The sequence below is a fragment of the Gymnoscopelus microlampas genome, assembly GCF_963454915.1.
Source record: "Gymnoscopelus microlampas genome assembly, chromosome: 23".
NCBI lineage: Eukaryota > Metazoa > Chordata > Actinopteri > Myctophiformes > Myctophidae > Gymnoscopelus > Gymnoscopelus microlampas.
In genome coordinates, this window is record NC_139960.1 from 18906700 (window position 1) to 18930915 (window position 24216).

Consider the following 24216-nt stretch of genomic DNA (forward strand, 5'->3'; position numbering starts at 1 on the left):
GGCCATCCCATGGCCGTGTACAAATGGAACCAAATGGACCTGTAAGGGTCCATTTGGTTCCATTTGTAACCTCTCAGAGTTACAACCACATAAGGGTCCATCTGATTCCGAATCCTAACTATCCATCACTTATCTGGAGAATCCCTGGAACCCCCTCAAGGACCCCTGGGGGTCCCCGGACCCCACTTTGAGAACCACTGATCTACATCATCAAACATCAATGTTTTTGTTTGTAAATTAACGCCCTACTTGATCATATTACAGTGTTATACAAAAGCATCAAAAGTAGCAGATCTACAAGCTCGATCTGGTACTTTTGATACTTTTGAATTTTGAAATCCTGAAAAGTAACAGTTTTGGACATACGAGGTTTCCACCTGACAGATTTCCTGCTTTCATTTCATTTTATTTTATTTATATAGTATTCTGTTTTCATTTTACTTAATTTCTACTCATTTTATTTTATTCATCTCAGAACCTTACTTTTTACCAGCAAGCCTTCCTTTAAATGTTTTTTTATAGTGGCCCACCAGCTTGATTCCCCTCTTTTGTTCTCATTTTAAAATGTATTACATATTTTCATTCATTATAATCTATTTGTGAATTTTGTACTTTGAAGGGCTATATACATGTAATTCAATATTATTATGATTAACAACGGTGCATGCATAGAAACACAAATATTACCTTTAACCACTGACCGTGACACTGATTTGTATTCAGTTACTGTAGTTGTAGTACACACGTAATGGTCATGTACTACTGTACACAACATCACCTGATGTTTGACTTTGTAAGTAAAGTAAGTAACTGTTTGACATTGAATAGGCTCTATGCACAGCAGCCATATTGGAAAGAAATTGGGCCTCTTCTTACTTCCTTCACAGGTGTTACCAATGATACTAATGAAGGCTCTGTTCCATTCTGGTCAGGGTGCTGATATCGTGCATGTTGGCTCACTAGAAACACTCCATTTTGGTTCTCAAATGGCCCCTTATGGTGGGTGTGTAACTCTGAGAGTGTACAAATGGAACCAAATGGACCCTTACGGGTCCATTTGGTTCCATTTGTACACTCTCAGAGTTATGGGGGTCTTTGAAAATAAGACAACCACTATGCCACACTAAATGGAACTGAGCCTTAATTAGTATTATATTGGTAACACCTGTGAAGGAAGTAAGGAAGGGGCCCAATTCATTTCCAATATGGCTGCTGTGCATAGAGCCTAAAATAAAAGCAGCGCCTGGAGTAATCCGAGTTGTGACTGGACGTACCGAGCTGTCTGAAGAGCTGTGCCACACTGCTGCCACTGACAGGGAGGGAGGCGTTGATGGGCGTCTGGATGACCTGCCGATCGCCAGCTCCTAACGTTATGGTCCTCTACGGGGACAGAGGGAGAGAGAGAGAGAGAGAGAGAGAGAGAGAGAGAGAGAGAGAGAGAGAGAGAGAAAGGGGAGATTCAGGAGGAGAGAGAGTGGAAAACAAAAGTGTGAATGACCTTTTCTTAGGAAACCAGGCTTAGCAGTTCGTCTCGATCACAGGTTTTTGATTGTCCAGGGGAAGAGTGTGTGAGTCAGCGACAGAGGGGTGGGGCGGAGGGGGGGGATCCAGAAGCTTAGCAGGTACATGATTAGAACAAAATGAGTGACAAGCCATTCCAGCTGATCGGGAGAGAATGCATCTGGACGGGAGGACTCCATGACAACGGCCCCGAAACCGCACAGACAAAACAAAGACACACAGAAATCACCGCATCACTGAGCCTTTTACGGAAACAGAAATACCAATGTCATGGCAATTTCCCCCACTGCAGTTTAGCATGTGTGCAAAATGGCTCAGGGTGAAATCAGCATGGCCCGACTGACTCATTTAAGACCCAGTTAAGACCCAGTTAAGAATAATTGGAAATGCGCTGAGCTAACACAGATTCATTCATTTGTGTATCAATGTTGCCGAAATAGCACATTTGCGTCGATAACTCTGGATTTTGTTTACACTCTGAATTATAGGCTTGTCTGTGAGTGGAGAGAAATGGTTTGTGGTGTGGTTAAAAGTTCAGTAGATAAGTGTGCAAAGAACACAGAGGAGCATGGTAACAATGAGAAAGAATCCACCAGGCTAGATCACCAAGTGAGACAGAACAATGTTGATTTAGCAGAGACCACATGAGTAGTACAGGATTCACAGCATGTTTAAAACACTACAGTGACCCTTTGGAGGGCATACGGTCCGGCGGATTTCAAGCACTTTCAAAGCATGGAGCATGGTGTCCGCATTTTGGGCATTTTAGGTGAAAAATGTTGCAAAGATTTTTAAATAGCAGATCTACAAGCTCACAGCATTTCACAATGCAATGCATTGTGAGTTTGCAGATCGGCTATTTTCACAGCATCGACACCATCGTACAATGAAGTATAAAATAGATAAGATAAGGTAATCGGTTAGAAGAACCAAATCACAACATAGCTTAACCCATTAAGACCTGAAGCCGATTCTACAAATGTCTTCTAAATCCCAACAGTATTCTGAAAAACGTATGTTTCTATATCAATGGTGATCAAACTTTTCATGTCAAGGACACCCAAAATTATATGTATTTGGCCATGGACTCCCATCTCAAAATATGTTGTTCCAGGGACCCCCCAGAAGCAAAGATTTGAGTTACAAATGTTCGCTTTAAAAAATATATATTCAAAGGTTTGCACAAGTTTTCACGATTTTTAGCCAAAGTGTAAAATAATGCTTTTTAGCTCAAATAAAAAAATGACACAGATGCGTTCCAGGTCTTAATGGGTTGCAGCTGACTAACGAAGGCCCTATTGGAATTCTGCAATTCATTTTAGGATATAGTAGGCTCCAGCCTTACAGTGCTTCAAATACACCCAGCAGACGTATGGCAGTGTGTAAACGGAGCTCATGCTCTTTACAGCAGCAGCCACAGGTGAGTTGTTAAGGGATCAATACTATCTGACAAAAGAGGTTTTCACTTTCGATACCTTTTGGCTAGGGTTACACCACACACAGAGATGTAAAAGTTTTTCCTTCCTTTTTTCTTTTTCATTTGATGGTAAAGAGTTGATTTTTTTTTGTTGTATTATAAACACACTGGTGTTGGATTGTGTTTTTGGAAATCCGATATAAGGCAAAAAGATATCAGATTTTCATCAGTTCCATTCTATGAATGCATGCCAGTGTGGTCGGGAGATAGACGTTAGCCGTTTAAATGACAAGTGTAACGCTAGCCTTTGAGAATCTGAGCTACTGTTTATTAATAGCAAAACAGCAGTCATGTGCAATGAATGATTCATGTATTGATCCCATACCAAAGCATTTTTGATTATTTCCCCCTTTTTTTTTTCTCTCTCTCTCTCCGCCCCGAGAGATCTGCATTGATTGGCTGAGGCAACCCGGGAGAAAGCAGAGAGAGGGATCAGGGAAGAAAACTTGGGGAGCGAGGAGGGGGGGGGGGGGGGGGGGGGGGGGGGGTGGGGATGAAGTCAGGCTGGCGTACCAAACTCTCCTCTTTCACCTCCTGGCCCGGCTACAAAAGCACTCGCACAGAGAGGAGAGATAAAACACATCGCAGGAGAAAACACACACACACACACACACACACACACACACACACACACGCGCACAGGTTAGAAACAACACAGAGGCACAAGATATCCAAACTTAACAACAGCTTGACACAGTGATACATACATTAGCATGACAAAACAAAAAATAGACTCGATACGAAACAAACATCGTCGGCTGCGGCTGCATAACTCAGGATGAGGAGTATGACGATGCTGCGAGACATTAAAATGACATGTTGTGTACGGAACAAAACGAAGCGGCTCAGTTGTTTCCCCTTATATCGTTGCTGTGGGGGCAGAAAACTTGTATCTCCTTATTTTAAACCTTTTGTGTTTTTTGGTAATTTAATAGAGTTTTGGACATATGAGCTTTCCACCCGACAGAGACGATATATTCATTCAGCAGTGACATGGGGTAATTATATTAACCCCTTCAATCCGGGAACGCATCTGCGTCATTTTAGATTTCTTTGGCTATTTTTGAAAAATAGTGAATATTTGTGCAATTCTTTGAATATGTATATTTTTTAAAGCGAACATTTGTAACTGTCAAATGTCTTAATTATTCTGAAAAACTATTGTTTCTATATCAGTGGTGCTCAAACTTTTTCTTGTCAAGGACCCCCAAAATGATATGTTTTTGGCTGCCGATACCCATCAAAATATGTTGTTCCAGGGACCCCCCAGAGGCAAAGATTTGAGTTAAAAATGTTGTTTAAAAAAATATATGTATTCAACACAAATGTTCAAGATCTTTCAAAAATAGCCGATCTACAAGCTCATAGCGCGGCACTCTGTGCCGCGCTATGAGCTTGTAGATCGGCTATTTTTGAATAGCCAAAATATGAAAATAATGGTTACAGTATAGCTAAAATCTCAAATGACACAGATGCGTTCCCGGATTTAATGGGTTAAAGTTATTCAATATATCATGGTACAAGTAGCCAAACTAGAGCTATTTATAAACAAAGAATGATGACAGTGAAGCAACATGCCCCCCCCTCCCTCATCACATTGCTACCATAAATGCTAGGGGAAACAGTAAGTTGGCTAGTTGGCTATTAACCAACTACAGTTGGTCGAGAACGAGCATGCACCCCCTCGTCACGTGATTGAGTGGCAATGAATTCAAGCCCTGTGGCACAACCTGGAATTTCAATCGAGTGCAACTCTGAATGTCAAGTGGAATTTGCCGATATTGAGTGGAAAATTCCCCCCCCTGCTTCGGTTCACGTTTCCCGGTTTACGTGTCATCATCATTAGTGTAATGGGAAAATGGAATTCTTTTCAGTTCACTTATAAACTATTTAGAGTACTTAGTGGTGGCACTGGCAGCGCTCCCCAGACTAGAATCCCCCCCCCCCCTGTTTAACTGGAAGTCACCCTGAGGAGAGAGTGGACAAAGTCACCCACATTTACATTTAGTTTAATCACTCAAAAATACTGTACATATGAGCAGGAACCATCAACACATTTAACGCTAACCTCTCTTTTCAAGTGAATTCCAGTGTTGATTTCGTCGAATAAAACTATGACGAAAAATGTTCGTCGACTAGCTTTTTTCACTGACGAATACTGAAAAAAAAAAAAAAAAAAAGCTATGATGACTAAAACTAAGACTTTTATTTGTTGACAATTTCGTCAACAAATAAAAACTAGGCTAAAATGTTAGTGAGGGACTAGTGGAGAAGAGATCCAGTAGAACTAAAAGACGCTTGGGTGTTGCGCTCTGAAAATAGCCGATCTACAAGCTCACAACGCGTCGCGCTGAGACGCGTTGTGAGCTTGTAGATCGGCTATTTTCAGCATGCAACCAAGTGTAAAATCAGCCATTACGACGCCATCAAGGCACCGCCAAAATACATTTTAGTCGACTAAATCAACTGTAGATTTAGTCGACTAAAATCTTATATTTAGTCGACTAAAACTAGACTAACAGTAAAACATTTCAGATGACTAAAATATGACTAAAACTAAATTATTATTTTTTTCAAAAGACTATCACTATGACTAAATCAAAATATGCTGTCAAAATCAACACTGGTGAATTCCCTCTTTTGAAATCATTCTTTTGTAAAAGCTGTCACAAAGCACAATTGGTCATACATTTACAGTCTCTATTATGGTTTATATTCATTACACGCTCATTATCTGTGGTGTTGTAATAGTGCACCGTCTAGCCATCTCAGCCGCGACAGATGTTTAACTTAGGTAAATGTTTATCTACTCTATCAGATCTTACTAGACAGCTGTATCACTTTGATGGGGAAATGTAGATATATAGACACTTCAAAAACACACACAGACACATGACTGCAAATACGTAACATTCAGCAGTGGACTGTGAGCTCTTTTTAAAACACTCAGACACATACTGTCGCTCTACGAGGTCTGGGGTAACTGTGTCGTGTGGTGGAAAAAGTACTCAAATTCTTTACTTAAGTAAAAGTACCAAAACTGCACTCTGTTACAAGTAAAAGTCCAGAATTCAAAAGTTACTTGAGTAAAAGTACAAAAGTATTGGCATCAAAATGTACTTAAAGTACCAAAAATAGAAGTACCGTACTAAAATGTTTGAAAATAGCCGATCTACAAGCTCACAACGCGTCGGGCTGCGACGCGTTGTGAGCTTGTAGATCTGCTATTTTCAAATAGCCCATGCATAAAATAGGGCTAAAGTGGTGGGTCAAGTGTTTAATAATATCATAATCTATACCTGAAAAGTAACTAGTAACTATAGTTTTCAAATAATTGTAGTGAAGTAAAAGTATTGGAAATTGGAAATACTCAAGTAAAGTACAAATACCTCAAAATTGTACTTAAATACAGTACATAAGTAAATGTACTTAAGTTACTTTCCACCACTGACTGTGTCAAAGGTCGTGTGGGAGGTGTGTGTGTGTGTGTGTGTGTGTGTGTGTGTGTGACAGAGTTTGTCAGGACTGCGTGTTTGACAGTTGAGATAATTGCAGGTTGTACGAGTTGCCATGACAGGCCTCTACAGAACATGACCAGGCAGAGTGCGTTGCAATGATGTTTGGAAACACAGCTCATACTGAACCGTGGGCTGGACAGGCATGTGTGTGTGTGTGTGTGTGTGAGTGTGAGTGTGAGTGTGAGTGTGAGTGTGTGTGTGTGTGTGTGTGTGTCTCATGCATGTTAAACATTTTTAAGTGTCCTCTACTGCTCCAAGCTGAACTGTTTGTACTCTCTGTTAGCTGGATGTTGTGCAAACTGTGAGGGACATCATAACATGACAGTGAAGAGGTGGTTAGGGCTGGGCGTTATGGACAAAATACAATATCACAATATTGATTTTGGGCAAATAAATACCTCAATATCGATATTGTGACGATAATATGGTTTTGTGACCATGATACATAGTATTTTTTTTATGTTTTAAAATATAAAATAGGGGCGATGTGATTAAAACTAGAAACACTTAAGCGATATCATGATATTACAGATATCTAAAATCCCCCAATATCAAGATTGGGGGTCCTTGAAACAAAGAAAGGCTGAGAATCCTTCTGGTAGTCAAACCTCATACTTTCTGCCCTGCAGTTGTCTACGAGCGCGTTGGCCAGTGACGACTGTACACTGGTGTTTGTCTGTGTCTGTGCTAGTATGTGTGTTAATACTAGTATGTGTGTTAATACTGATTAGTTCAGCCAGTCTCATTCAGACATTGCCTGCCTGCCTGCCAGGAGGCCATCTGCTGTCCCATATGGTCACACGTGTGTGTGTGTGTGTGTGTGTGTGTGTGTGTGTGTGTGTGTGTGTGTCTGTGTCTGTGTCTGTGTGTGTGTGTGTGTGTGTGTGTGTGTGTGTGTGTGTGTGTGTGTCACAATCATGACATTTTAGCTGACGATAGTTTCATAAAAATAATTGCGATTAATGATTTAATGGTGTTTTTGGCATTGCACATTGGGACGTATAAAAAGGACATTTCTGATTGGCTTTTAGCCTTTGTAAACAAAAATTGCAGATATGACATAAATAACTTAAATATGCACAGAAATGACTGATAATGAATGGTACCAATAATCAAAACAAATAATGTACAATGGCCAAAACAGGCCATTTATTTAATGATTTTTTACTTTAAAATCTTTTTCAAACATAACGGAAATTGTGTGTGTGTGTGTGTGTGTGTGTGTGTGTGTGTGTGTGTGTGTGTGTGTGTGTGTGTGTGTGTGCGTGCGTGCGGTTTGTGCACATGCGAGTGTAAGCAAAATAACAGCGCTAAGATACCCAGTAAGAGCTGAAACCAGTTATGTCCATGACAAACAACACAGAAAGAGAGAGAGAGAGAACAGTAAACAAATCTGTATGGTTGAAATGATTCATGTGGTCATGAGAAAAGTTGTTAAGGCAGCAAACACACACACACACACACACACACACACACACACACACACACACACACACACACACACACACACACACACACACACACACACATAGCTGTACGAAGAAACCACTGAGCGCCATCAATCACCGTGATTTGTAATGATTGCGAAAGAAAATAACAAAAAAAAACTGCATTCCTCAAAAGAAATCAACTGTACAGTCTTATTTGATCAACAACACAATAACAAAGAAGCTGGGCGCTGATTGGTGGAAGCTGTCGGAATGGAAGGTTTTACCTGGAGACAGCCCAGCAGCCAGTCACAGGCCAGGGCCTGAGGAACCATGTCTAAACTACAACCTGGGGACTCATTTATCTGCAACACACAGGAACCAGCGTATAGTATGGGGGGTACATTTAATTGTCACACAATAGGTACAAGATCAGGGAGGTCAAAACAAACCTAGCACAGCAAGGTAAAAAAAATAAAAAGTAAAAAAAGGATCAGGAAATTGAATATGGTGGATTTTAACCCATTAAGACCGGGAACACATTGTGTCATTGTTAGATTTCGTTGCCTATTCAAAAATAGCAGATATACAAGCTCATAGCGCGGCACCGAGTGCTACCCTACGAGCTTGTAGATCTGCTATTTTTGAGAAAATGTGTGCAAATCTTTGAATATATATATATTTATATATTATATATATATATTTTTAAATTTTAAATTTGACAAATGTCTTCTAAATTGGTGCCACGCTATGAGCTTGTAGATCTGCTATTTTTGAATAGCCAAAGAAATCTAAAAATGACACACAGATGTGTTTCTGGTCTTAAAGGGTTGACTGAACAAGAAACAGAAATAGACAAATGTGTGTATTCGTGGTGGCAATTAATACTGAAATGCCTGTTCTACGGTGTATAGTAAATATGTATTTTATAGCATGGCTGACATAGCTGTGCATTATCTTGCCCCATGGGGACATAGACAGGGCTATGAAGGATTTATGTCATTTCCAAAACACCAGTTCTGGAGGGCCCATAATCCATTAAGTGCCTGAATAATACATGCACACAAAAATACAACACACGGTTAAACATGCACTTATGCATGGATGTACTTAAAACGCACGTTTGCTGTGCGCACACATCCATACACAAGATGTATAGATGTGTGCATGCATACACCCACACACACACACCCACGATTCAGAGGGGGCGAAAAGCCATCCAATCAGCAGCGCAAACTTTTCTCTGAAAAAAACAAAAAACAGATGCTGTCTTGCGACACTAGCAATCAAGTACTGGCTCTCCATTCCATAAGCAGCTCAGCTAGTGGACAAACCAAGCTCCAAACAAGCATATCATAAACTAAACTGTAAATCATACTAGTAGGCATTATACGCGCGCGTGTGTGTGTGTGTGTGTCACATACTCACAGTATGTGCTACAAATGTTCCAATATTTTCCAACAACTATAGTTTAGTAAACTTCAAGGTTTCTGTGTGTGTGTGTGTGTGTGTGTGTGTGTGTGTGTGTGTGTGTGTGTGTGTGTGTGTGTGTGTGTGTGTGTGTGTGTGTGTGTGTGTGTGTGTCACATTCCCACAGTTTGTGGTACAAATCTTCCAATATTTTCCAACAACTATAGTTTATTAAACTTCAAGGTTTCTGTGTGTGTGTGTGTGTGTGTGTGTGTGTGTGTGTGTGTGTGTGTGTGTGTGTGTGTGTGTGTGTGTGTGTGTGTGTGTGTGTGTGTCTAAGAGAGAGAGAGAGTGCGAGTAGGAAAGCCGGTCATGTTTACCTGAGAGCCTCCAGCGATGGGGATGACACAGGTGAGGAGATTCCCGATGACCGTTTCTAAGGGGACAGACAGCTTGTCCACGTGGACGGTGTAGATGAGCCCCAGACAGTTCTGTTGCAACACAGAGGACGCTACAGTCAGAAGATAACAACAACAACAACAACAACAACTAAACATACACACCGCAGGGCCTACGAGCAGTGGTGGAAAAAGTACTCAAATCTGTATATCTGCAAAGTAACGTACGTTTTCAAATAAATGTAGTGGAGTAAAAGTACAATATTTGGATCCGAGATGGAGTAGAAGTAAAAGTATTGGAAATTGGAAATACTCAAGTAAAGTACAAATAACTCAAAATTTTACTTAAGTACAGTACTTAAGTAAATGTACTTAGTTACTTTCCACCACTGGTGCAGACAAACCTAAACACATGCATTCTATTCAGGCCACGGAAATCATATCAGGAATAAGGCCAGCAAAAGAATCAGGAATAAGGCCAGCTAAAAAGTGTGTGTGTGTCGTACCCTGAAGACCTCTGTGTGGTCTAACTGGGAGACCAGCACCAGACTCTTGGGGGCAAAGACCTTGGCTGGATGTAGAAACCCTGGTTCTTCATCTTCGTCTACTTCGCTGGTCTCTGCCTTCTGCAGCTACAAACACACACATGAAACGTTACACAGCTACAAACGTGAAACGTTACACAGCTACAAACACACACATGAGACGTTACACAGCTACAAACGTGAAACGTTACACAGCTACAAACATGAAGCGTTACACAGCTACAAACATGAAACGTTACACAGCTACAAACATGAAACGTTACACAGCTACAAACATGAAACGTTACACAGCTACAAACGTGAAACGTTACACAGCTACAAACGTGAAACGTTACACAGCTACAAACATGAAACGTTACACAGCTACAAACATGAAACGTTACACAGCTACAAACGTGAAACGTTACACAGCTACAAACGTGAAACGTTACACAGCTACAAACGTGAAACGTTACACAGCTACAAACATGAAACGTTACACAGCTACAAACATGAAGCGTTACACAGCAATCGCAGCAGTAGGGCTGCAACGATTCATCGATTGAATTGATTCAAATTGATTCCTAAATTAGTTGCAAACTAATTTAATAATCGATAAAAATCTGCAGCGTATCGCGGGTGTTTTTCACGCTGTGTTGTTGAACTAAACATCGATTTCTTTAGAGCTAACGTAGCTAAAGCTAGGTTAAGGGGGAGTGAGACATCTCGTTCCCTTACATTCTGCTGAGAGTTGCACGTGCGCAGTAGCGACTGCAAAGCAAAACGTATAGGAATGGTGGCGACTTTTGTAGCAAAACCATCACCATTCACCCTCGACATTAACACAGAGAAGAAAAAGAAGAAAAAAACAACCTGCAATATTTATAAAATGGACTTTGCTTGTCATGTGAGCACGTACACAATGCAGGAGAATTTGAGGAGGAGGCCGTGCAATGCATGCACGTTGGTTCATTTATTTGCAGTCTCGCCTCAGTAGTATAGTTAGCTTGTTAGCTTGCTAGCCTGGAGTTGTCAGGGATCAATTCACTTGACTTTACATGTTGCAAATCTGGTCTGGGGCGGAAACGGTGCATTCATGTATGTGTATGGAAATGACCAGATAACGGTAGGTGGGCTCTAGACTGGAAATAAGAAAACAGACTATAGCCTGGTGAAGGAGGTTACAGGGACAACCGCATGCAGACTGTTTCCGCTCCCCTAGACAATCTACATTAACATTCAAGCCAAGATAACTACTATTGATTATAAAATGACCGATAACTGATTAAAAAATAAGAGAGTTAAAAGAGTAATGTTACCCTTTAGCGTTTAGCCTGACAAATATGCTGATTTGTTCAATCAAATGTATGCAGTCAGAAGAAGAGTAAAAGGTACCATGGTTGGCTTCTATTCATTGAGATTTTTAATTATTTGATATGAGTAGTATAACTTTAGAAAAGACGTATTTTTGAATGAAGGATTCATCTTTGTCTTTATTGTTAGAACATGCCTAAAACAACCTCAAACCAAATGTAAAAGTTAATAGCTAAATAAGAGCCATAACCTGATTAACGGATTGATCGTTTTTGAGACAAGAGAACCATTTCAACACAGAGTCCCAAGTCAAGTGCAAGTTTCAGTGCAAGACTTTTCAATGCAACACATTTTAAATCCAATGTATTAAGCTGAGTGTATAATCCTTATTTGTTGCTTTCAGACCAATATGAAATAGGACTTTAGAAGATAGCAGGACATGCTGTCATTATGTGATACTGTGGATAAAAGCCGGCCATCGCTGTCCAATCCTGCATGACCGTCTCACCTGAGACCGTGTTGATTTTGTCGACTAAAACTATGACGAAAAATGTTTGTCGACTACCTTTTTTCACTGACGAAAACCAAATAAAAACTAAATAAAAACTCATTTATTATGACTGAAACTAAGACTAAATATATTGACAATTTCGTCAACAAATAAAAACTAAATGTTATTGAGGGACTAGTGGAGAAGAGATCCAGTAGAACTAAAAGACAAGTCATTTTATGTTTGGTTGCGCTCGGTTGTTGCGCTCTGAAAATAGCAGATCTACAAGCTCGCGACGCGTTGTGAGCTTGTAGATTGGCTATTTTCAGCATGCAACCAAGTGTAAAATCAGCCATTATGACGCCATCAAGGCACCGCCAAAATACATTTTAGTCGACTAAATCAACTGTAGATTTAGTCGACTATAATCTTATGATATTTAGTCAACTAAAACTAGACTAAAACTAAAATGGAATTGTATTCAAAAGACTATGACTAAAACTAAATCAAAATTTGCTGTCAAAATCAACACTGACCTGAGGGTTGTCCAGGCCCTCCCAGAAGGTGAAGCAGGCACAGTAGTGACGCTCCGAGTTGATGTCGGTCAGAACGGACACGAAGAACGAGGGAGGCAGTCGCTCAGGGACCAACTGCCACCCGTTGGGCTGACAGAACTGTGGGGGGGGGGGGAACACACACAGGTAGTATTAAAACAATGGACAAAGAAAAGAGGACTATTAAAAACACTTAAGCCCTATATACTTCATTGTACAATGAATGAGAATCTGGCCCTTTTCTCAATGTGTGTGTGAGCTTGGTGATCTGCTATTTTCACTTTAAAGTAGCTGCACCGTGAATTTTAACTTTTCCTTCTTTTTTGTGTGTTTTTGGTCTCCCCTACCTCTCTTCTATCCCAAAAAATACCCCAGTGTGAGCACTCAGGCTTTCACAGCATATCTGGGGTTTTGTGTGAATTGGTCTCAAAACAGGCCAAACTCATTTGCCCCTGCACGTGACGTCACATGCGATACCTACAAAGCACCTACATTTTTATTTTTAACTTTTTCCACACAGAACCAGGAGATAACATGCATACAAACTGGCTCAATAGCGCCACCTGCCAAATAAGGACAAGGTGGTATTGCAGGTGAAAGTGCTTTATAAGCCAGAGAGAAGTTAGTTGGAATGAGTGATATACTAGTATCTGAGGCTTGATTGATTTAGGCTCAAACATTTTGAGAAACGTTTGAGGGACATACACAATATGATAGTATTATTATTTTTTTATGCATGGTGTAGCCGCTTTAACTTGGGGGGCGGGTTAAATGTTTTGAAAATGTTAGAAAATAATAGCCCAAAATAAGCATGCCAGGTTCAAAGTGCTTAAGAGTACAAGTTAAGAGTATTCTGTCACATGCTGCTGGGTAACTGTGAGTGACTCATGATGCAGGCAGGGCTGGGCCGTCATTAAGGTAACAAACGGTACTGGAAACTTTCCATCAGCTTTCACCATGCGCTGCAGACATCAACCACAACTGATCAAAGTGAATAGGAAAATACCAGATGTGCTTTTAAAAAAAAAATTATTTAAGTTACAGTATGTAATTGCCAAATAGTTGCACTTGTAAAACATTCTGAACAATGGCGAGCTGTATAATTTATAAGATATATAAGATAACACAAATCCTTTTGTATATAGGCCTAATCTCAATGTAAAAGGAAGAATTTACAGTATGTAACCCTCAAATATTTACTCTTGGCACACAAAAGAATGATCCATCAATAATGGCACATTGTTAACTTCCACTGTAAGTGAACAAAATGACAAAATGTCAACATTAACAGTGGGCTGTGGTGAGATTGTGATCATGATTTGATGCTCATTACTTCACACGTTGGCCACACTGGCTGACTACGTAGCTTTGAATTTTTCAATGCATTTTTCAACAATGTAAGAGAAAATATTTGGCCAACAGCATTCATTGTGAGGGACTGTCTGTCATTCAGAAAAATATGACGATATGGAGACGTACTATCGACGTTGGATCCATAAATACAGTGTCAATGTCATTTTTTATTGGTACAGACCAGCGCTAGCTTGAGTGTGCTTGTTGTACTTACTAGCTCTATTCCTTGTGGGAAAGGGTTGTCCTCCCAGTCTTTCTCAGGAAACCGCTGGAGAATGCGACCTTGACCCTCACTGCCCCCTGCAGAGAGAGAGAGAGAGAGAGAGAGGGATGGAAGAGAGAAATGGAGGGGAAAAGGTCAGGTCAGGGTTAGATTTTTTTGTTGATTTTCGTGTTCATGTCATTGTTTAAAGAGTGCACACACGCGCACACACACATTTTGATGAGCAGCTAGCCAGGGAAGGCAAGTTAGTGGCTTTGAGCTAGAATAAAGATTACAGAAATTAGTTCAATAGACAATAAGTCAAAACTGAACGTGTTGAACAATGACTTTTAGCCACAAGCAGCACCTTGACTTCAGTGAGACTGAGATTTTAACCCATTCAATCCGGGAAGGCATCCGTGTCATTTTAGATTTGAGCTATAGCCATTATTTTATACTTTGGCTATTCAAAAATAGCAGATCTACAAGCTCATAGCGTGGCACTTGGTGCCACGCTATGAGCTTGTAGATCTGCTATTTTTTTTTTATCTTGAAAATTGGTGCAAATCTTTAATATATATATTTCAAAAGCGAACATTTCTAACTCAAATCTTTGCGTCTGGAGGGGTCCCTGGAACAAAATATTTTACAAATGTTCGCTTTAAAAAAAAAGACATTCAAAGATTTGCACAAATGTTCAAGATTTTTCAAAAACAGCAGACCTACAAAGCTCGTAGCGCGCCACTCGCTATGAGCTCTTGTAGATCTGCTATTTTTGAACAGCCAAAGAAATCTGAAAATGACACGGACGCGTTCCCGGAGGCGTGATGGAAATGCAGGTCGGCATAACAACTGGGACGATGACGGCACATCATGGGCTGCCGGCGGCTGAGAAAAAGGCATTCTGGAAGAAAAAAGGGCATTCTTTCGAGGTTCACCATCTGCATATTTCAACGTCAGGGAAACGACGACTCCATATTCCTCTTCCTATTGGCTGGCCCAGTGCTTGCCCCCACCCCCCCCCCCCCCCACACACACACACACCCCTCCAGTGTTGGCCGAAGTCCTGCTCATCGCTAACGGCACAATGACAAAGGCCTACTTATGTAACCACCCCTACAAGTGTCCCTTTCAGGCCTCGGTACTGTCTGAAGGCCTGCTGCTGGCTGCCTTGATAACCACCAATTCACTCTGCAACAGAGGGTTCACTTTATAACCCCTTAATACAAAAGGAACAAAATGCAACCATTAAAACCTCCTCCGAGCAGAAAGAAATATTATCCCATGCAACATAAAGGCGAGGCCGAGACCGTTGGGGTCTGAATGCTGCGTCAGAAAAGAACGACAATGCTGGCCTCCGGCCTTTAACCCATTCAATACGGGAATGCCTCCGTGTCATTAAAATAGCAGATATACAAGCTCATAGCGTGGCACAGAGTGCCGTGCTATGAGCTTGTAGATCTGCTATTTTTGAAAAAATAAAATCGTGATAATGTGTGCAAATCTTTGAATATTTATGTACATATTTAACTCAAATCTTTTCTTCTGGGGGTCCCTGGAACACAATATTCCGAGATGGGGGGGTCCGCGGACAAATACATATAATTTTGGGTGGTCCTTGACATGAAAGACGTTTGAGAACCACTGATATTATAGCAACATAAGTTTTACTGTAAACTGTAAACATTTATAGAATCCCCAGAAGCAAAGATTTGAGTTAAAAATGCTTTTTTTTTAATAGATTGATTGATTGACAATAGATTTGCACACATTTTCACTTTTTTTCAAAACAAATAGCAGATCTACAAGTTGCTGCAAGCTTGTAGATCTGCTATTTTTGAATAGCCCAAATGTATTAAATAATGGCTATATAGCCAAAAAAAATCTAAAATGACACAGTATGCGTTCCCGGACTGAAAGGGTTAAACCCCGCGGAACCGAAAGCATGAGTGCAGACAACACAGGCACAATACACATCCAGGAAAGTAGGCCAGGTCCCAACACACACGGGGAAACACCAAATCATCCACTTCTCCCCAAAGAGCTAATGCCATTTTGCGTCCTTTCTCCTCTCCTCTCTCCTCCTATTCTTCGCTTTTCACTGACTGACTCATAAGACACAGAGGGTCCATTTCTCTGGGCCTGAGCTGCTCCTCCTCATTCCTGAACCCTGACCCATTCAGAGAAGTTCTGGTGTCAATAGTAAACAGTAAACACACATGAACACAACCAGTGGTGGAAAAAGTACTCAAATGTTTTACTTAGGTAAAAGTACCAATACTGCAATGTAGAAGTACTCTGTTAGAAGTGAAAGTCCAGAATTCAAAACTTTACTTGAGTAAAAGTACAAAAGTATTGGTATCAAAATGTACTTAAAGTACCAAAAGTAAAAGTGCTAAAATGTTTGAAAATAGCAGATCTACAAGCTCACAACGCGATCGACTATTTTCAAATAGCCTAGGTATAAAATAGGGCTGAAGTGGTTAACGTATGTTTCATAATATCATAATTTATATCTGAAAAGTAACCAGTAACTAAAGTTTTCAAATAATTGTACTGGAGCAAAAGTACAATATTTGCCTCAGAGATGTAGTCTGGAAATGAATGTTGTTTTTAAAAGATGTTTTTTGGTTGCATTTCTGCCTTTAATTGATAGTGTACAGTGGAGATGGACAGGAAACAGAGAGAGATGGGGAGAGACATGCAGGGAAACATTGTCGGGAACGAGACTCGAACCAGCGATGCACTGTCAGGCTACATTAGAGCCCAACAAGTGCCCGCCAGAAATGTATGTCTTTAATCCAAAAGGAGTGTCCTTTTGTTTTCATGCCAGCTCCAGAATCTGGGCCATGTCAGCCACAGTAAACTACTTTTCTGCTCTTAAAATCACATACGTTTTGTGCAGAAGTGCATGGCTACAGTCAGAAAGAACAAAACTAGCCACTAACTATACGAGGTCAAAGCAATTCGGTCCTGGAGAGAATGAAACCAGTCAAATATTTGTCAGTGAGAAAGGGAGTTAACTGGGGAGCCACACCCCTTTGTTATGACGCTGCGGAGCATGTGACCGTGCCACGCCCCTGTGTTTACACTGTGTGAGTCACTTCTACAGTTCAGCAGTCCTGCTGGGACAGACCATGTGTCACCGAGGGTTACAGCGAGGGTTGCATTGGCTGCTGACAGACACGGATTGACAAACGCCAATTCCGTGCATAGATGACTAGGAACTCTGAAACTCCGTGCACAGGATAACCATATACCCCCCCCATTCACTTCAATACGAGGCGAAGGCAGTCACGTGACTTTCTCTCTACGCTCTCCCCATCACGGTGAAATAACACGGATTACAAGTCCGTAAATACACAACATTTTCGACCAGCGTTTGTGCGTCTTACTTGTGAAGTCCTAAAAAGCCAACCACTTCCTGGATAAAAACATGTGTTTTAACCCATTAAGAGCGGGAAAGTATCTGTGTCATTTTTAGATTTATTAGGCTATTCAAAAATAGCAGATATACAAGTGAACATCGTGAACATTTGTGCAAATCTTTGAATATGTATATATGCCCACCAGAAGCAAAGACTTGACTTAAAAATGTTGTTTCAAAAAATGAATGTATTCAAAGATTTGCACAAAATGTTCCAAGATTTTTCAAAAATAACAGATCTACAAGCTCCCCCCATCTCAAAATGCTTTGTTCCAGGGACCCCCAGAAGCAAAGATTTGAGTTACAAATGTTCGCTTTAAAACAATAGATATTCAAAGATTTGCACAAATCTTTAAAAAAAATAGCAGATCCCGGATCGAATGGGTTAAGACTGTGTGTTAAACATTTGTTATAGAGCGTGTTCTGTTGACCGGCACTGGGTGTGTCTTTCTGACACATGCAATGATGACACACTCGCACACAGTGTGTGCCACGCTGTTGCCAGCACGGATACGTGATTGGGTAAGGTGGGGATAAGCCAAAGGTACTTTACCATGCTGTGTACACAGGCACAGGCTGCAGGACAGCTGCAACTAAAGGGGGCGTGTCCCCTTCACGTATAAAAGCTTGCTGGGAAAGTGTACTCATGGCCCACAGGCCATGAGCCAATGAATGTGTCTTGATAAGGACCAAATTCCCACTCTATCTTTCGGCATCTATCACAAACAGATTCTCTCTCTCTCTCTCTCTCTCTCTCTCTCTCTCTCTCTCTCTCTCTCTCTCTCTCTCTCTCTCTCTCTCTCTCTCTCTCTCTCTCTCTCTCTCTCTCTCTCTCTCTCTCTCTCTCTCTCTCTCTCTCTCTCTCTCTCTCTCTCTCTCTCTCTCTCTCTCTCTCTCTCTCTCTCTCTCTCTCTCTCTCTCTCTCTCTCTAGAAAGTAAATGAGCAACTCAGCACACTTGCCTGCATAGTACACCAGCGCTTACAACTAACCAAGCTCTCTTTTTCCTAAGCAATTAGCATAATTTAGCACAACTAGACCATACCCGTGGGGGGATATGAGCACCCACGCTTGTTTCACGCACATGATTTGGCAACCCGGGAGCCAGCGAACACAAAAACGCTAATAAACAGCATGGGACATTTGAGGAAAGCGGAAAAACGGGCTTCGCTGTTCCGTGCGCATGGTAATGGTCAATGTCTGACTGCAAATGCAGAGCAATTGCTCCGGCCACTGAGGAGAACCGGGCAGAAGAGTTTTTGGGCTCACCGCATGCACAGAGCTTAGGAGGATAGGAGGAGGATATGTCAAATTAAGATGTTTTGGGATTATCGCTCTAAACCTATGATCCTGCTGTTCTACATACTGCCAACCACTTGAAGAAATCGCAGATCAGGCTTTAACCTTTGCTTCTAAGAAATATACGAGATCATTAGGGTTTTATGGAGGATGCTTCTGAACAAACTTGTTCTGTCGCTGATAGTTTGAACAGTTCAAATAGTCTCTAATCTAAAAAATAGATTATCTTATTAAGGTAGGTCTTGACTTTACCAGCCACATGGTGCACGGTAGCAGTATGAGAGTTACAAGCAAGAGGAAGCATGTTGGCCTCTATGGAATCCTAATGACTGAAATCAGACTGAGAACTTTGATCCATGCCTAATGGCTTATGCCAACGGCACGCCAACAGCGAGGTCTTGAGGGCTGTGAGGCGCGCCTGTCTTGTTGTGTTTTGTGAAGAAGAAATACCTGGTGAAAGTCCATGTAAGAAAATAATAATGATCAGAGAATCTCTTAAGTTACACCAACACTGCATTGGAACGTTGCAGTATTTATTATAAAGAAAATCACAATTTCTATTTGGCCAAATGAGGCATACTGCCTGGAGACCGTCACCAAACACTGTACCACAATAGCAACCAGCCTCTATTCACCCCTTAACACTGCATTGAGATTAGTTTTTTTTTACAAAATGCACACATGGTAACCATGACCTGATGAAGATATATTGACATCGAAACGTTGTCACGTCTGCACAAGGCTAAAAGGCTTTAAATGTCTGAGTTAGCTCCAGTGCCGTCTTCCTTCATATCTACAAGTTCTGCTCCTGAGAGCCTGAGATGCACCGGACCAGCTTGAACTTGGCTCGAGGCACGGTGGAACTCCATTGTTCCCGCACACGTAGTAACTCACTATCAATAGCCACTGCCATTGGTAGACTGTATGTCTTGTGCTCTTAGCCGTGACGCTTCCCATTTTATAAACTACCTTTCACATCCAATTTAGTCCAAAGCATTTAGTTTAACACAACCCTAATGAATAGGTGTGGAGTATGATGTGTATTTCTCCTGTCCATTGTGCGTCCTGCTCTGCAGTGTTGCTCAGTGTAAGCTGACATTCTGCAATCACTCAGGCTCTGCAATTCTGAGACGCGAACAGCCTTCTTCCATGCAGTTGAAGGCACAAGGGGGCGAGGGGGCGGGGCTGGCGGGCTATGTTAGTGCAGTGAGTGGCAGTTGGGGCAAACGCAGTCCTCACAACATCATTTACGATTCTGTGCCTATCGGTACATAACTCGGACGGCGCTTAGTCGACTAGCAGACCATCGGCCGGTCGGCGCGACGCGGGCAGGTTCTCCGTCATGGTCCAAAACTATACTTTATCGGTGAAAAAAAGTAGTCCGCTGTTGTTTGAAAAAGTATTGTCCCAAGCGGGAGTCGAACCCAGACGTCCCATAGGTAGTGGATCGGTAGTCCAATGATTATCGAGGTGCGCCACTGAGGCCGGTGCTGAGATTGGGTATTCGGGCTGGATTAGAATGTGACGTCCTAACTCTTCTAATGTAGAGGAAAGAAGTCCCCGCCCGCACCCCCGCCCAATAGGGGAAGCCTCGGCCCTTCGGGGCGAGGCTTCCCCCAACATGGAAGAAGGCTGTTCGCTTCTGGGACGCATGCTCCATTCTCTGAGCGACTGCAGGAGGAACAGAGTGTCACGTCCTGCTCCAACATTCCACTTCCACTCCAGGATTCCACGCTTCAACATATCCCTGCTGCTGGGACTCAGCAATACAGAACTAACAGCCTCTCAAAACCTCCATTAATAAAAGATCGCAACAAATGCACATGACCACACACACGTGCGCACGTGGACGGACACACACACTGTAGGTACGCACATGAACATGCGCAGGCAGGCACACACACACACACACACACACACACACACACACACACACACACACAGTGTTTGTGTGTGTAGTTCAGGGGATGCTTTTAGTGTGTGGATGGATGGTGGTAATGGTTCCTATAGTTCGTCTGTGGGGATTTGACTGCTTTTAGAGCAAATAGAACCTTACCTCAGTACTGGTTGGTTGGCTGCCTGCTAGTACCATAAATAAAGACTAAGCATATGGAGGGAGTGTCCACCCTGAGATTAGTAGGTCAGGGTTCGATTCCCCGGCCCGGGTCATAACAAAGACTATAAAAATGTGACCCAATGCCTCCCCTGCTTGGAACCCAGCATCAAGGGTTGGATTGGGGGGTAAGTCCCCGAGACATACAAGTGTCATGTCCAGGCCAGGGGTGTACTTGTACACAGTGTTGATTTTGACAGCAAATGTTATTCAGTTTTAGTCAAAGTCTTTTGAATACAATTCCATTTCGTTTTCATATTTTAGTCATCTGAAATGTTTTAGTTTTAGTCTAGTCGACTAAATATCATAAGATCAACTGTAGATTTAGTCGACTATAATGTATTTGATGGTGTCGTAATGCCTGATTTTACACTTGGTTGAATGCTGAAAATAGCCGATCTACAAGCTCGCAACGCGTCGCAGAAAAAAAACCTATGTTGCTATAATATCAGTCGTTCTCAAACGTTTTTCATGTCCCCCCCCCAGAAGCAAAGATTTGAGTTAAAAATGTACGCTCTAAAAATATATATACAGTATATTCAAAGATTTGCAGAAAAAAATCATGATTTTTCGAAAATAGCAGATCTACAAGCTCATAGCGCGGCACTCGGTGCCGCGCTATGAGCTTGTATATCTGCTATTTTTGAATAGCCAAAGTAATCGTAAAATGACACACAGATGCATTCTTCCCAGCCTTAAAGGGTTACTATACTCGACATCACCAAGCAGTGGTAGGACAGCTGGCATCGTGCCAACTAGAGCAAGCACATTTCAAAAAGACATTGGACAAGTGGAAATGTCAACTATGAGGAAAATGTTGACTTTTAGCCCCCTGAGCGTTTGAAAACGTTGAGAGGGTGTGATTCTGGGAGTAGTTTATAGTTTGATTCTGCGACAGCGTCATGAATCATACATTTTCTCAAGACACTGTAATAGGCAGTGTGTCAGCACTGAATAATGCTTCAGTCTCTTTATGCTCAGCTATTAGGAGGGTTGAGGGCAAAGGTTTCTGTTAGCCGGTACATGCCAGCCAGTGGCCGATTAAAACCGTAATTGACTGTTGATAATCATATGTAATATTGCTGGCCACTGTGGCTGTGACTATTATTAGAATTATTATTAGTAGTAAAATTAGGATATTAGTAGTAGCTAGTAACTCAACATTACAACCATTAAAATCCTACTTTACATTTTTTTATGAGCATACATACATTGACTGGCAAATCATTAGTGTGGTTTCATACCCGAGTGCCTGCTGCCTTACTTTGCGCTGCAGTAATCTGATGATAGATCAGCCTAAATCACACACAGCACTTTATGGCCAGCCCCCCAAAAAAAGAGGCCTAGCGGAAACCCTGGTTGAGTGTCTTGGGGACAAAAGTGACATCCCTCAACAAAATCAGACCTGTCAAAAGCCACAAAGTAAGCAACCATCGTGACATAACTATCTGGCCATGAGGAGGACAGAGAGAAGCTGTGTATCTCATGACTGCTGAGCCTGAGACCCATTCTTAAAGCCATTATTAGACAGGCCTTGTTGCTGTCTGGTCAGGGAAATCCAAATATTAAATAGTATTGTGTTACTGGATTGAAAATACTAGGCCACCTGCCCATGGACCACAGATTAAAATGAGCTCATTAGCTAACACTGGCACATTCATATGGATGTGGAAACAGATGTTGATTAATGTGCATTGTCCTATAGACAGACAGACAGACAGACAGACAGACAGACAGATAGATACAGGAACTCGTCATTCCAACCCTAGCTTTAAGCCTATGTGAAGTGAAACTCTGAGCAGGTGAAGCACTCACAATGGAAAACCTCAGGTTACAATGTAGCCATAGCAGATCTTTGCGTGAAGCTAACAGAAAGGGGATGCTGGAAGTTTGATACAGAACAACACTTTCATTGCAAATACTAAAGGCCAGACCGCACCTTGCAACTCTTTGCAACTCCTTGCAACTCTTTGCAACTCCTTGCAACTTGCAACTACTTACAACCATTGCAACCCCAATCTGACCTTAAAACTGTTTTGTTGCAAGGAGTTGCAACTAGTTGCATTAGTGCGGTGTGGCCTTAACCCATTAAGACCTGAAGCCGATTCTACATGTCTTCTAAATCCCAACAGTATTCTGAAAACACGTATTTATACGTATAGAAACACGTTTCTATATCAGTGGTTCTCAAACTTTTTCATGTCAAGGACCCCCAAAATTAAATGTATTTGGCCGCCGACCCCCATCTCAAAATATTTTGTTCCAGGGACCCCCAGAAGCAAAGATTTGAGTTAAAAATGTTTTAACTCAAATCTGTTTTAACTCAAAACTCAATTCTTTAAAAGAATATCAAAATATTAATTTGCACACATTTTCTCGATTTTTCAAAAATAGCAGATCTACAAGCTCATAGCGCGGAACTCGGTTCCGCGCTATGAGCTTGTAGATCTGCTATTTTTGAATAGCCAGTCTAGCCTCAAGATATAGTGCGTCTTTGCTCTACAAGAGGGATTCATCATGAAGGCGGCAGCGGCAATCAGCATAGCCTCTAACTAAAATGTTAGTGTATGTATGGTCATTATCTTGCAAATGTCTGACATTAGTGTCAAAGCACACATTGTTACCATAAGGAACCATAACTAAAGCAATTTCAATGCTGTCACAAATTGTTAGGGCTCAATTCATTGAGGTAATGTAGCTCAGTAAATAAAGCAATAAAAAATGGAAAGCCTAGGTTTGTCGATCGATGATGGGGTCCTCACAACTCACAAAGAGCAGGGCGGCCAATGGACTAACTGGCTGTGCCACCAGGCACCCCAATAGTTATTCATCCTTACAGAACACCACTTGTAAAGTGGCACTCCAAGACAGTAAAAGACGGAATTAGAACAACTCATGACTAGGTCAGTCCTGGCACAAGACTGTTGCTTTTTCCTTAAAAACCAGTTCAAAGACATTCACCATGAGAAGATATTCATTTGAAGTTATCCGACCTTCACGCAGTTCAGAATTCAGCATTTTAACTCAGTCATCATTCATTTGATTCAGTATTTGACAGTGGTACGTATGCAGCAGCAGTGCATGATGTATCCATACAGCATGAGTCGAATACAAACACGCTCGCCCCAGGTCAAATCCGACGACCTCGGAACAGTCGCCACCAGTTATTCCTAAAGGTAACCTCAGTAAA

At 41.5% G+C, this 24216-nt stretch overlaps 1 protein-coding gene across 6 annotated transcripts in view; it reads right to left on the minus strand.

Moving 5' to 3' along the window:
• Positions 1-24216, minus strand: part of sbf1 (SET binding factor 1) — an 89682-nt gene that overhangs the window by 51452 nt on the left and 14014 nt on the right. For 3 of the 6 annotated variants that reach the window (XM_084050337.1, XM_084050338.1, XM_084050336.1), the window contains exons 2-8: positions 14201-14286; positions 12616-12753; positions 10258-10383; positions 9734-9844; positions 8231-8308; positions 3512-3541; positions 1275-1380 (exon numbers count right to left, since the gene is read on the minus strand). In XM_084050337.1, the coding sequence (XP_083906463.1) occupies positions 1275-1380; positions 3512-3541; positions 8231-8308; positions 9734-9844; positions 10258-10383; positions 12616-12753; positions 14201-14286 (675 nt within the window). The remainder of the gene's footprint in view (positions 1-1274; positions 1381-3511; positions 3542-8230; positions 8309-9733; positions 9845-10257; positions 10384-12615; positions 12754-14200; positions 14287-24216) is intronic. The other 3 variants (XM_084050341.1, XM_084050340.1, XM_084050339.1) reach the window with 2 other exon arrangements.